Consider the following 13095-nt stretch of genomic DNA (forward strand, 5'->3'; position numbering starts at 1 on the left):
GAAAAACCCTCTGGATGTCACTTCTGATAGCAAGAGATCAGTAAAATCTTAACCTAAAACTACAAAAAAGGTGAGGATAATCAAAACTCTTATGATTTTAAGAGTTCAGATCCCTTTGCCATAAATAACGGCAGATTCAACCTCAAATTATACTTAAGACAACACATGGTATTTGATTCACTATATTCTTGTGACTATTGCATTACACTTTTGGGAAAATAGGTGGTCTTTGAACTTCTTTTAATGGCCTCCCAAAGAGTGACTACTACTACCACGAAGCCTGGAAATACAGTATCTTTTCAAGAAATCTCAAGTGATCTGCTTAAAATATGATCTAAAGATCAAGAATCAAATTATCATGTAGAGAGTTAAACAGGTACTGAAATGGTCATACAAATTTAGCTTTAAAAAAGAAAAGAAACCTACATTAGAAATATATGTATGAATACAAAACAATCTCCAAGATATACTGTTAAATTAACAACATAAGGTATCAAGCTATTTGTACAATACGCCACCAATTATTTCAAAATAAATTGGGGCTGCAGAACTAAATTCTATACAGACTTACATGATTTATCTCCTATACTTGTATGTCCATAGAATACTCTGGAAGAATACCCAAGACAATGATAACAGTTGTTTCAATGAAGAAGAATCAAACCCAGGAATGGGGTGGGAGGATGACATTGCTCCCACTCTCCCCTTTTACTAATTTTTTTCTTTTATACAAGTAGTGTAAAAAGTTAAATAAATATAACCCCACTTACTTGCAATTTTGGATTTAACTTCTGAAAATCTGAAAGATAAAAACCAATGATGAGGCTTATTAGTTGTAACAAATGTACCATAGTAACATAAGATGTTAATAGTAAGGAAATTAGGTTTGTGTGTATATGGGATCCCTCTACACTAAATGTTGTCATAAAAAAGAAAGAATGAAAGCAGGGAATGAAGTGACGGAGGAAAAGATAAAGCTAGGGGTGAAGGAGTACTGGCAAGAAGCATGCCACAAAACAAAACTGAATTTTTTCAGGGCAATGCAGATGGGATATCTGATTCTCACTAGGGAAATTCACACTGAATAACAAATTCCCTTTAAAGAGGGAAGAGTTCTGTGTATGGCATTAACAACCCAGCCAACCTCAATCACCAATTTATGATCCTGACTCATATTCACTGGCATTTTAAATTCACTTGGTATTTGTCTATTTTCTCATCTGTTGGGATATTTTCAAATGAAGTTCCATTATTGTTACTTGAAATAAAACAATGATAAAATAAACATACACAATGAGTTATCCTAAAACTAGAAAAATAAAATAAAAACTATAAAAAGAACCCTGCGATGTGCCTAGCAGAGTAACCATTCAACCTCTGCAAATTCAGAAACTAAAATATCTACCTTACACTAAAATTTTTTCAAATCATAAATATCAAGGGGGAATGCACAACAAGGAAAATCAATGTTAAGAGATTTTATATAATCAATTTGAAGAGTGGTTGGCAAAAGAGATGCCAAAGACAAATGAAGAAGGTAAGTAATTTAGAGAGCTATACAAAATTGATATACAAAGTCACAGTGGATCACACACAGAGTACATGTTAGGCCATACTGATCTCTGTGAAAAAAAATTAAACTTGATTAGAATATACTGAATTAACACAGAATCAATTGTAAGGTCTGGTAGAGAGGCTGAACAAAACTGTAAAAGAAGTAACTGTGACATAGAAGATTAGTACATGCCGGTGTGTTTGTAGGGGTGAGAGGTAGATGTAGCCAACAATTATCATGAACCTATTGTGAGCCACACATTTTACCCATTTAAGTAAATGGTTTAACTCTAAAATAAAATAAAGAGAGGGGTTTTGTGGCTGACAATAAAAATCATTACTTGGAGTTTCCATTGTGGCTCAGCGGGTTAAGGATCTGGCATTGTTGTGAGCTGTATGTAGGCCAGCAGCTGCAGCTCTGATTCAACCCCTAGCATATTGAACTTCCACATGCTGCAGGTACGGCCCTAAAAGACGCAAAAAAAAAAAAAAAAAAAAAAAAAAACCTTACATACACTACTGAGCAAGTATGAGATTATTAATAAAGCTAAGTGATAGATGCTCATGACTGCTAATCTTCATGATGATAAAAAGTTGAGAGTAGGGAGTTCCCATCGTGGTGCAGCAGAAACGAATCTGACTAGGAACCATGAGGCTGCAGATTTGCTCCGTAGCCTCGCTCAGTGGGTAAGGATCCAGCTTTCCTGTGAGCTGTGGTGTAGGTCACAGACGCAGCTCAGATCTGGCATTGCTGTGGCTGTGGCTGTGGCTGTGGCATAGGCTGGCGGCTGAACTCCAATTTGACCCCTAGCCTGGGAACCTACATATGCCGCAGATGCAGCCCCAAAAAGCAAAAAAAAAAAAAAAAAAGTTGACAGTAAAATGAGATATATTTTGGGATTAGGGAATTCACTTTCATTCTGTGTTTGGGACATAATGGTGAAGCTTTAAATATAGGAATATATTTACATTCTACCTCTACCTAAGGATCTTCAAATATTACCAAAGAATAAGATAAATATTATCTATTTTAAAGGAAGACTTTTTTTTTAAAGATATTCAAATGGGAGAACCATTATTACAAGATTTTATTGAAGAGTATGATATTCCATGAACTAAAGGACAACATGAAAGAATTTCCTTCTCAGTGAAGTTTCTTTTGGGATGAAACCATTAATATACCTAACTTGGCAATGGTCCTAGGGCCTTGCATCTTAAAACAGTAACTCTTAACCTGAGGTCCCTAAGGAGGAACCTACGGATAGGCTAAAGGGTCTAAAATTCCATGAAACCATATACAACAGCCTGTGTATCTGAATTTTTTAAAGTAATTTCATAACTACTGCCAGCTTTTCAAAGGTGTCCAAAACTCCAAAAATCTTAAGAACGTCCATCTAGAAACAGGAAAAAGCAGCTCAAGAGCCCCCGGCGTAAAACTTTCTCTATCCCCTCCTACCCTGATCATCAAAGTCCAAAAACTAAAAAGCCAAAATCTCACGCCAATCAATTTCAAAATTCTCTACAATTTTTCTCAAAAGAAAAAAAAGGATTAAAATTATTTCAAGATATATCATTACATTTAGTTAAGAGACCACATTTTTTCAATCAACTATTACATATGTACCTTGTACAAAAGCAGTGCTCATAAGTTCATGTTGAATTAATGAGCAGAATCATATAGAAAAAGTATAATTTTATTCTATAAATTACACTGTATAATCAAATTAGCTCTTGAGGAAAAAACTTGCCTATCAAAAGGTAACTCCTGGGCGATTAGGTGCAACTTCTGAATGATGTCTGCTGCCTCCTTTATCTATTAAAAAATAAAAGCAATAATTAAAAAAAAAACTATGCATATCAAAAAATTTTATATTTGAGAACAGCAATATTCTCCTATGTATGCCCACAGACCCTCACCCAAACAATTTTCTTTTAAAACATACAACAGGAGTTCCCATTGTGTTGCAGTGGAAACAAATCCGACTAGGAACCATGAGGTTGTGGGTATGATCCCTGGCCTCGCTCAGTGGATTAAGGATCTGGCATTTCTGTGAGCTGTGGTGTAGGTCACAGGCACAGCTGGGATCTGGCATTGCTGTGGTTGTGGTGTAGGCTGGCAGCTACAGCTCCAATTCGACCCCTAGCCTGGGAACTTCCATATGCCATATGGCAGCCCTAAAAAGACAAAAGACAAAAATAAATAAATAAATAAGTAAAATCTCCTGAGCTACAGAAATACATCTGGAGTATCACCAATGAGTCAACAGGAAAATAAACATTTATCTTTATGGTACTGAAATCTTGTGATTTTATAATGCCATAATCCCCTCCCAAAGAAACCTGCAGACCAAATTTACTCTGAAAAAAGTCAAATCATTGATTGTTGAAAGCAAGATTAATTATCTTCTGGGCTTATGAAAGGATAAACAAGATTTATGAAAATAACTCAGACCACTCAGCTGTATATTTAAGTGAATAAAATGCCTGTCAATTAATTAAGTTATAAACCTTGTTTTAAATAAACCTTGTTTATTAAAGATAAAGTTTAATACTAAGTCTCTTGAATGGAATATGATACAGAAATGTTTATACTTATTCAAGTCGTGGAACTAAAGGGTTTAGACAAGGGGTCTAAAATTCTTAAAATGCAGATATTTGTGTATACTAACAATAATGTATAGAGGAGTTACATGATATTTACTTTTTTCATTAAAGTATAGTTGATTTACAATATTGTGCCAATTCCTGCTGTATAATGTTTCTTTTTAAAACAAACTGTAAACAAGTATATAACCTCTATTTTGGCACATATTCAGTAACTTATTTTATGATCATTCACTTTCTTTTACACTGAAAGAACAGAACAGAAAAGACAAGAAAGGGAAAGAGACTCTCTCGTAAAGGGAGAAGAGCTGAGAACATTAATTTAGAACTTTCTGAGTACTCATGTGAAGTCTAGCAAGCCAACTATGGAAAACAAAGGCAAGGCCAAAAAATATTGTTGTTGCCAAACAACAGTCAATATAGATAGCCTTTCTGCTTTAGTTATCACTTCTCTCCTAGTCATCATGTCACTGTCATTTTCAGTTATCACTCTTACCCTGCCACACATAGGCACAGATACCACTGCAGTATCACTTTTCACCAAGCTATTTAGTTGTACTAGCAATGTCCACCCTTTTCTCCTCACCAATACCCCCTTCAGAAAGAACTTGCCTGGTACATGTTTTATGTTCCCATCAGGAGTCTGTTCTTATTCTTTTAAGAGATGGAAGTTAGTGTTTGCAAACTTCCTTTAGTGTAGTAAAGTAGAGCAGTAAATAACACTTGATTTTATGAAATTCCTACTGGTAATTATTTCATAAAAATTGTTTCAATTCAAGTAGCTCTTAAGGTCATCCACCAGTGAAAATATACTCTAAGTACAGAAGCTTTCAAAACCACAATCTAACAACTTGCTTACATCTGCTATTGATGTTAGGGTAAGGTGAGAGACCACCCAGGCTAACAGGTTAAAAACAATCAGGGCCACCAGGCATTATCTATATGAAGAACAATAATCTGTGAGTCTAAGAAAAATAACTAACATACTTTGTGACAGAGGTAAGAGGGAATATATATTATGGACATAAAATTGTTAGTTTTTTCCATTGAAGAAAATTAGAAGATTCTGAAAAGCAAAGATTAAAAAAAAAAATCTTTCAATATTCAATTACATACTTTCCTACCTATATGAGTGATTTTTCCTTTTCACTGAAGGTGGTTGGCACAGAGTACAGAAACTGAGACAGTCAAAAGTTTATCTGGTAAGTAGCAATCTAGTACCATATATGACATTCCAAGTGTGGTTTTAACACTTCCTTAAGTGTGATAGGCCAAAAATGATTCACGATTAGCTTTAAAAAGTAACCCAAAACTTATGGGGGACATGAGAGAAAACCAAGACAACTGGGAAAAGAGGACTAAAGTATAAGAAAAAAGGAACACACAAAATGAAAGAAAATGGGATATGGCAGAGAGCAAAGCAAAGGAGAGAAAATAGGAATCAGCTTAAACACTGTTTGTTTATACTTGCTCCTCAAAAATTACAGATGGCTAGTGACCAAGCGAATGAACCAGCAAGGATATTACTTTTTTTTCTTTTTCTTTTAATCAAAACCTCAAAAACTAAGAGACAACAGTAACACCATGAACTACACAATTACTTGAGGATAAGTGAAATGTTTAAAGAAAAGTGTGAAGAACATAATTTCATTATGCAAAACATTACAAGCAATACAAGTCAGGTTAAAAATATGTGTAATCAGGAGTTCCCATCGTGGTGCAGTGGTTAACGAATCCGACTAGGAACCATGAGGTTGCGGGTTCGGTCCCTGCCCTTGCTCAGTGGGTTAACGATCTGGCATTGCTGTGAGCTGTGGTGTAGGTTGCAGACGCAGCTCGGATCCTGTGTTGCTGTGGCTCTGGTGTAGGCTGGTGGCTACGGCTCCGATTAGACCCCTAGCCTGGGAATCTCCATATGCCGAGGGAGCGGCCCAAGAAATAGCAAAAAGATCAAAAAAAAAAAAAAAAAAAGTGTAATCAGTCAATTTTAAAATGTTTATTCTTCTCTAGATTCTAAATGGCTGTCTTGAGCCGCATCAAATAAACAGACCAAATCAAACTGAGAAAAATATCTGCATTTCATTTATAGCAAAGCATAAATATACCATACAATCCAACAGGTATAATCCAAGGTAAGAAGATCTAAAGATCTGAAATCAGAATTATACACAATTTTATAAAAATAAAATAATTTTAATAATATGTATAAATATACACTTATATAACACATTAGAAATATGTCTAGTTATATTTAGAAAACATAAAATAGAAGCATCCCATAAAGTGTCCTGAAAAACAGTTCAGTGTTCAAGTCCTGTGCATGTGTGTGTATACTTTCATAAATAAAAACACATAAATGCATAAAGGTTAGATATTGCCGCTGTTTTACAAGTATGATAATGTTCCTGATGTTAGTCTTATCAGTTCTACTTTATACTATGAATATACTTCGTGAAATTCATTCTTTAAAATATTATCTTTAGAGGAATTATCTTTACACATGTAATCATTTCTTTCAAAGATGATCTCTAAAAATTATAAATTCTATAAAAGCCTATGTAGTTCCTACTCACACACAAAAAAAATGCATTTAATTCAAAATGAACATTAATAATATTTAGGTGTTTTTTGCTTCTCTGTCTTGTTTTTTTTTGGTCATGCTCATGGCATGCAGAAGCTCCTGGGCCAGGGATCAAATCCAAGCCACAGCAATGAAAACACTGAGTCCGTAAGATGCTGAGCCACCATGGAACTCCAATAATACTTAGCCTTTAACATCCCACTATCTGAGATATCCCATGGAATAAAATCAGAATAATTCTGAAAGACTATTCAATGTATACGTGAGCAATGTTACTACGTGCATGTACCATGGATAAGAATATCTATTTTTTGGGAATTCCCGTCATGGCTCAACAGAAATGAATCCATGAGGATGCAGGTTTGATCCCTGGTCTTGCTCAGTGGTTTAAGGATCCGGTGTTGCTATGAGCTGTGGTATAGGTGGCAGACACAGCTCGGATCTTGCATTGCTATGGCTGTGGTGTAGGACAGCAGCTGCAGCTCCGATTCAACCCCTGGCCTGGGAACTTCCATATGCAGCGGGAGTGGCCCCAAAAAAGACAAAAAAAAAAAAAGGAATATCTATTTTTTCACACATTTTGATTTTTTTCCCCTGAGGGGAAGAAAACTAAATAACCTTCTTCCAATATTGTAGAGTAGCCAATACCATGCACCCTCAGGTCAGGAGTAAGTGACTAGTGGTATGAAAAATGTTAATATAAACAATTCAGATTTTTCAATTCTCTTTGGTCTAAACTATGCTTTAATTCTTCGTAAGAGATCTTTATTCAAGTAATAAAAACTAGAAGCTCTGAATTCCCTACACAGAAAGAGCCTTCAGCCTGTCAATGATTTAGGTCAGACTACCCCCTTACCCAGAATGTGACTATTAAATTCTGCTAATATTAAAAGTTAATTATAAGACTTATTTTTTAAATAAATTTTGTAAATTTTAATGTGACATATTTGATTTTAAGACAATATTATTTTATCCAGTTTTTTATTTTTGCCATACTTTATTCTTAAAAAATTTCATTTATTTTATTTGGTGGGGCACGCCCACAGCATGCAGAAGTTCCTGTGCCAAGGATCAAACCCATACCACAGCAGTGACAATGCTGGATCCTTAACCCACTGAGTTGCCTGGGTTCTCCAAGAAATACTTACTAATATAGTTACTTCAGCATTTCCAAACCATACATAATTTCATAAACAAAAATGCCAAGCAATCCAATTGAAAATTTGAATATAAACACTTCATGACAATTTGTAGGCAAGTATACCCTTCAGGATACTGAATGATTTGAAGTTGGCTACTCAGTGATTTGAAGTCTGGAAAGTAGTAATTGTAGTTCATAATCAGGGCATTTTTATTAACGCTACAATTTGCTATCATCCTTCTGACAGTGCTCACCTTTTCAGAATTTGTAAAAACATCAGATTTCAATTCTCCATCTAGAAACTCATTAAAGTATTTCATCAGTTTCTGAGCTTCTACTGCCCGTTGTCTGGGTGTGTTTACCCCCTCTAACTGGTCTCCAAGGTGACAGACCTTGGTTGCTACATAGCTGATGTGCTCATCTAGTTCTTGGAAATGTTGGAAGGCAACCTAGGAAAAATGTGCAGAAGCATAAAATAAAATCAGGGAATCCAGTTTATACATAAATTTATATCAAAACTAAACCACCAATCTCATCGGCTACTCTCTCAGGTAACTAAAAATAATATACAATGTTATATATGAGATGATCTAGAAAAACAATTTATATCCATTAGGACCGCATGATCTAAAAGCTTTCTAACCAAATTAGATACTTTTATCCCTTTATTTATTAGAATAATCCATATTTTATCATGATACATTTGTTAATTAACAAAACAGCAAGGCAACTTACTAGCTATCCTAACAAAATTCCTAGTACCATTTAGTCCTAAATAATGATTCTGAAACAAATTTAAGTATCAAAGGGACCAGATACTTGAACAACCTGCTTTCTATTATACTAAAATGAGTCAAAAATATGTAACAAACACTGATTAAAAATATAGTATTTAACATATATTTTAAATATTTAAAGAGCAATGCTAGTATTACAAATATGGTAAAACGGTTCCTGTCCAGTTTTGTAAACAGGATAGACTGTAATTATTATTCTACTGAGGCAAAGGTACATTACTTCCTAGAGTATTCCTCCCCTTTTTCCCAGAGGACACTGATTGTTCTGTGGCAGATGAAAATTATGTACAATGAATGCCTTAGAATTGTCAATAACAAAACTGATGATAACTTAGTTGGTACTTTTTTTTTATTCTAACCTTAAGTTGAAGAGAAAAAGCTGCAAATATTGACTAAGGATTTGCTCTGTGCTGGACACTATTAAAAGCATATTACATATTTTTACTTATTTAATCCTTAAAAAAAACCTATTTTATTGATGAAAAAACTGAGGCACAGAGGTTAACTTGCTTGAGATGACAAAGCTAATAAGTGGCAGAGTAGAATGGATCTAGAGCTTCTAAGATTAAATAGCAATACTATTATTATTACCAAGGGGAATCTGCATTGGAAGTATTTGGAATCCATCACCTTAACTACCTAAAAACACATTCTCCACCTTATGTAAATTCTCTACCTTTATTAAATATTTTCTAACCACCATAAATACTTAAGCGAAAGAATCTGAATACATGAAATCTGAGAAGTCAGCTTGCTAATCCCTAAGACTAAAGAACAAACAGCCTCTGGGAGGATGATAAAAATGCTCTTCTAACTACAGTTATAAAGGACAATCAAGTTCCACTTAAGGTTCAGGCTGCGAAAGAGGTTAAGAGGTTCCAGATTAAGTCTAGGGCCTAAAAATGGCTAAGAAGCATGGCCTACTTACCCCACAGTAAGTCTAGTAATCTAGTTCTACCCCAAAATGGACTGAGGAAGAGTTCTGCATATGCTTGTCCCAGTTATAACCGAATTCTCATTAGGGAACATACCTCATAACTTGTGAAACTTGCAGACCAGGTTTCCTCTAGGAAAAAAGCTGACCCAGACAGTAGTTGATCTGGTGCTTTATGATTAAATAAGAATTCAAATGACTACCTAATTATCCAAACTAATCATGAGCTCCTAAAAATACAGGTCTGGTGAAGTGTCATTCTTAAAAGTTTGCATTATTAGAGAGGAAGCAAGGACCACACTGTACTGGATACCACCACATCTTAAGGGAGTACTGTGATTCCCAAACCAACACTCAGTAGCAAGCAAGTGTACCAAGAGCGCCTAATAACTCATTAACACTTTACCCCATGAGATGGGAGCAGTATAAAGAAACCTTAACAATTACTATCATTTGATGGGACTTTTTAAAAAACCTAAAACTGAAAGGAAATAAAGATGTTATAGCCTGTATAAACTATTCATATTTAGCTAAATGTTTACCTGATTGCTTTTCTGGAGCTCTTGTACCTTCTTGGCAAATTCTTTAGCTTCTTTCTGACACTGTTGCTCTAGTTTCTCTACTTTCCTTTGAATCCTTTCATCCATTATCTGGAGTTCCTGAATATGATTTACAAATTCTTCTAATAATCTAACAAAGGAAAATTAGAATATGTATCAATCCATCTATAATTGATTACTAGCAAATGACCAGTTCATTTATAATTGTAAATAAAGTACTAATGAGCATTCCTTGAGGTAGGAATAAACATGTTAATTTATTAGGGATTATCTCTTCTAGGGATTATCTCTGACATAAATGAAACCTCATGGGGAATCTCCCTTAACCCCCAGAATAGAAACCAATTTTATAGAAATAGTCAAAAAGGTAATATGTACTATATACAAATAATACTGTGCATCCAGGGTATGGTGAACTTCTATTCCCCCAATTTAAAACTATTTAAAACAAAATATTCAAGATGTTTTATTTTAGAGACATAGCCAACCTTTTCTAATTTATTACCATTTGGAGAAAATATTAAATTCTTATAACACAATAAAATTCTTTCCCCCATATCACTTAAAGTCCTTCTCTAAAATAAAAGAAATATAAAAAGAACATAATAAATCACAAACCCTAACGCTTCTTCTTTTTATTAGCCAGCTGTTAACTCTCTTTACATAAATGCTGAAAAGAATTCCAAGTCACCTCTATTCCAAACATAAATTTGTACTAGACTAGGTCTATGAAAAAAAATTTTTTACTTCACCTTTTAGGATCAAAAGCTTCAGGTCCCCCTCTGGAGCCTCCTCCTGGGGTTCTCCATACAAGACGTTCAATATACTCATCTGCCACAAAAGGCTCCTAGTTTACAAAATAAAAGTTCATTTAAAAAGCTTCATAAGCAATAACTTAATACTACTTACAAAAATGAATAAAGGTGAGAACTTGAAATTAAATTATTAATAATACATTTATATTATTAAAATGTACAGTTTTTTCAATTAAAAAATCTTCAACAAAGTACTTAATGAAAATTCAACTATTAAAATATTAAAGCAATACTATGAGCAGGAACATCTCAATGGAAAAATGAGCAAAGGAAACAAATTCATAGAACTATAAATGGCCAAGAAACCTGAAATATATACATCCTTACTATTAATCAAATAAAGTCAGGTTATCACTCCCCCCCTTAATTATGATATGCAATACAGGAAAGGGTACACTAAAATTCATACTCTCATTGTTAGAAACAGGTACAATATTTTTGGAGGACCCTAGGTAAAATTTTAGTAATATTTAAAAACACTACAAATCTCATTCCTTTTAACCCAGTAAATAAATCTACTTCTAAAATTCTAAAGAAGGAGTTCCCATCATGGTGCAACGGAAAGGAATCTGATCAGGAACCATGAGGTTGCGAGTTCAATCCCTGGCCTTGATAAATGGGTTATAGTGTTGCTGTGAGCTACCGTGTAGGTCACAGACATGACTCAAATCTGATGTTGCTGTGGCTGGTAGCTATAGCTCCAATTTGACCCCTAGCCTGGGAACCTCCATGTGCTGTGGGTGTGGCCATAACAAGCAAAAAAAAAAAAAAAAAAACTAAAGGAAAAGCAGTTATGAGCACACAAAATTTCTGTATTTTGTAGAACACTGAAAAATTACTCACATAAATATTCAACAAAACATTACTGAAAAATTACAGTAAACTTACAGGATAAAAAGCAATATGTTCCTATTAAAATCATATTGTAAATTTTTTTAATGAAATGAGAAAAACTGCTCACAGAAAATATCCGATTTTTATAAAGCAGGATAAAATTTTCGCAGCAAAAAAAACTTATTAAAAAAAAAGTGTATTTCAGGGCGTTCTCACTGCGGCTCAGTGGGTTAAGAACCTGACATAGTACCCATGAGGATGCTGATCCTTGGCTTCACTCAGTGGGTTAAGGATCCGGCATTGCTGCAAGCTGTGGTGTAAGTAACCAGATGCAGCTTGGATCTGGCGTTGCTGTGGCTGTGGCCCCGGAATTGCCCTTCATTCACTGGAAGTGCAGCTTTAAAAAAAGAAAAGGAAAAATTTTCCAAAAAAAGAGTAAAAGGCCCAATCAGGAAATAAACATTTATATGTTCACTATCAGCTGACAATGCATTTTTTAGACTAACACACACTGATTTACCTATATTTCATATTACCCTCTTTCATGCAAATAGATAGCATATATTGCCTCCCACTTAGCATGTAACTTAAACTGGTATCGTCTGCTGGTAATTCCAGTTTGAATTTTTATGTGTAAAATTTTCCATTTGTTAATCACACTTTAAAAACATATTTTCAGTTTGGGGTTAGCAGATGCAAACTATTACATTTAGAATCGATGGGCAATGAGTTCCTGCCGTATAGCACAGAGAACTATGTCCAATTGCTTAGGATAGAACATGATAGGGGATGACATGAAAAAAAGGATACACACATACACACACACACATATGACTGGGTCACTATGCTGTATGGCATAAATTAGCACAATACTGTAAATCAACTATACTTTAATTAAAAAAAATTTTTTTTTCATTGGAATTCCCTAGTAGCTCAGCAGATTAGGGATCTGGCATTGTCACTGCTATGGCCAGGGTTTGATCCCTGGCCCAGGAACTTCTGCATGCCACAGATGTGACAAAAAAAAATTCACTGATAAACATTCATTGAATAATAAAATTTCCAGTGCCAAGCAATCTATTAAGCTTTGGAATTAAAAAAAAAAAAAGATATATGAAATAAAAGCTGTATCCTTGAGAAACTCATAGCCTGAAAAGGGAAAAATATATAAAGAACACAATAGTATGTGTTAAGTAAATTTAAACAAATTTCAGTTTTAACATTGCTAAGTGAGTTGTTAACTCAATAGGTAGTTGAGAGATAGAAATGGGATGT

General features: G+C 34.4%; 1 protein-coding gene across 2 annotated transcripts in view; it reads right to left on the reverse strand.

The window, feature by feature from the left end:
* EXOC5 (exocyst complex component 5) overlaps positions 1-13095 on the reverse strand; it is a 54073-nt gene that overhangs the window by 31122 nt on the left and 9856 nt on the right. For both annotated transcript variants that reach the window (XR_002347074.1, XM_021102546.1), the window contains exons 2-6: positions 10924-11018; positions 10154-10301; positions 8135-8329; positions 3303-3367; positions 771-799 (exon numbers count right to left, since the gene is read on the reverse strand). Coding sequence is in view for 1 of the 2 variants with exons in the window: in XM_021102546.1 (XP_020958205.1) it covers positions 771-799; positions 3303-3367; positions 8135-8329; positions 10154-10301; positions 10924-11018 (532 nt within the window). In the remaining variant the exon portion in view is untranslated. The remainder of the gene's footprint in view (positions 1-770; positions 800-3302; positions 3368-8134; positions 8330-10153; positions 10302-10923; positions 11019-13095) is intronic.

The sequence above is a fragment of the Sus scrofa genome, chromosome 1, assembly GCF_000003025.6.
Source record: "Sus scrofa isolate TJ Tabasco breed Duroc chromosome 1, Sscrofa11.1, whole genome shotgun sequence".
Taxonomy (NCBI): domain Eukaryota; kingdom Metazoa; phylum Chordata; class Mammalia; order Artiodactyla; family Suidae; genus Sus; species Sus scrofa.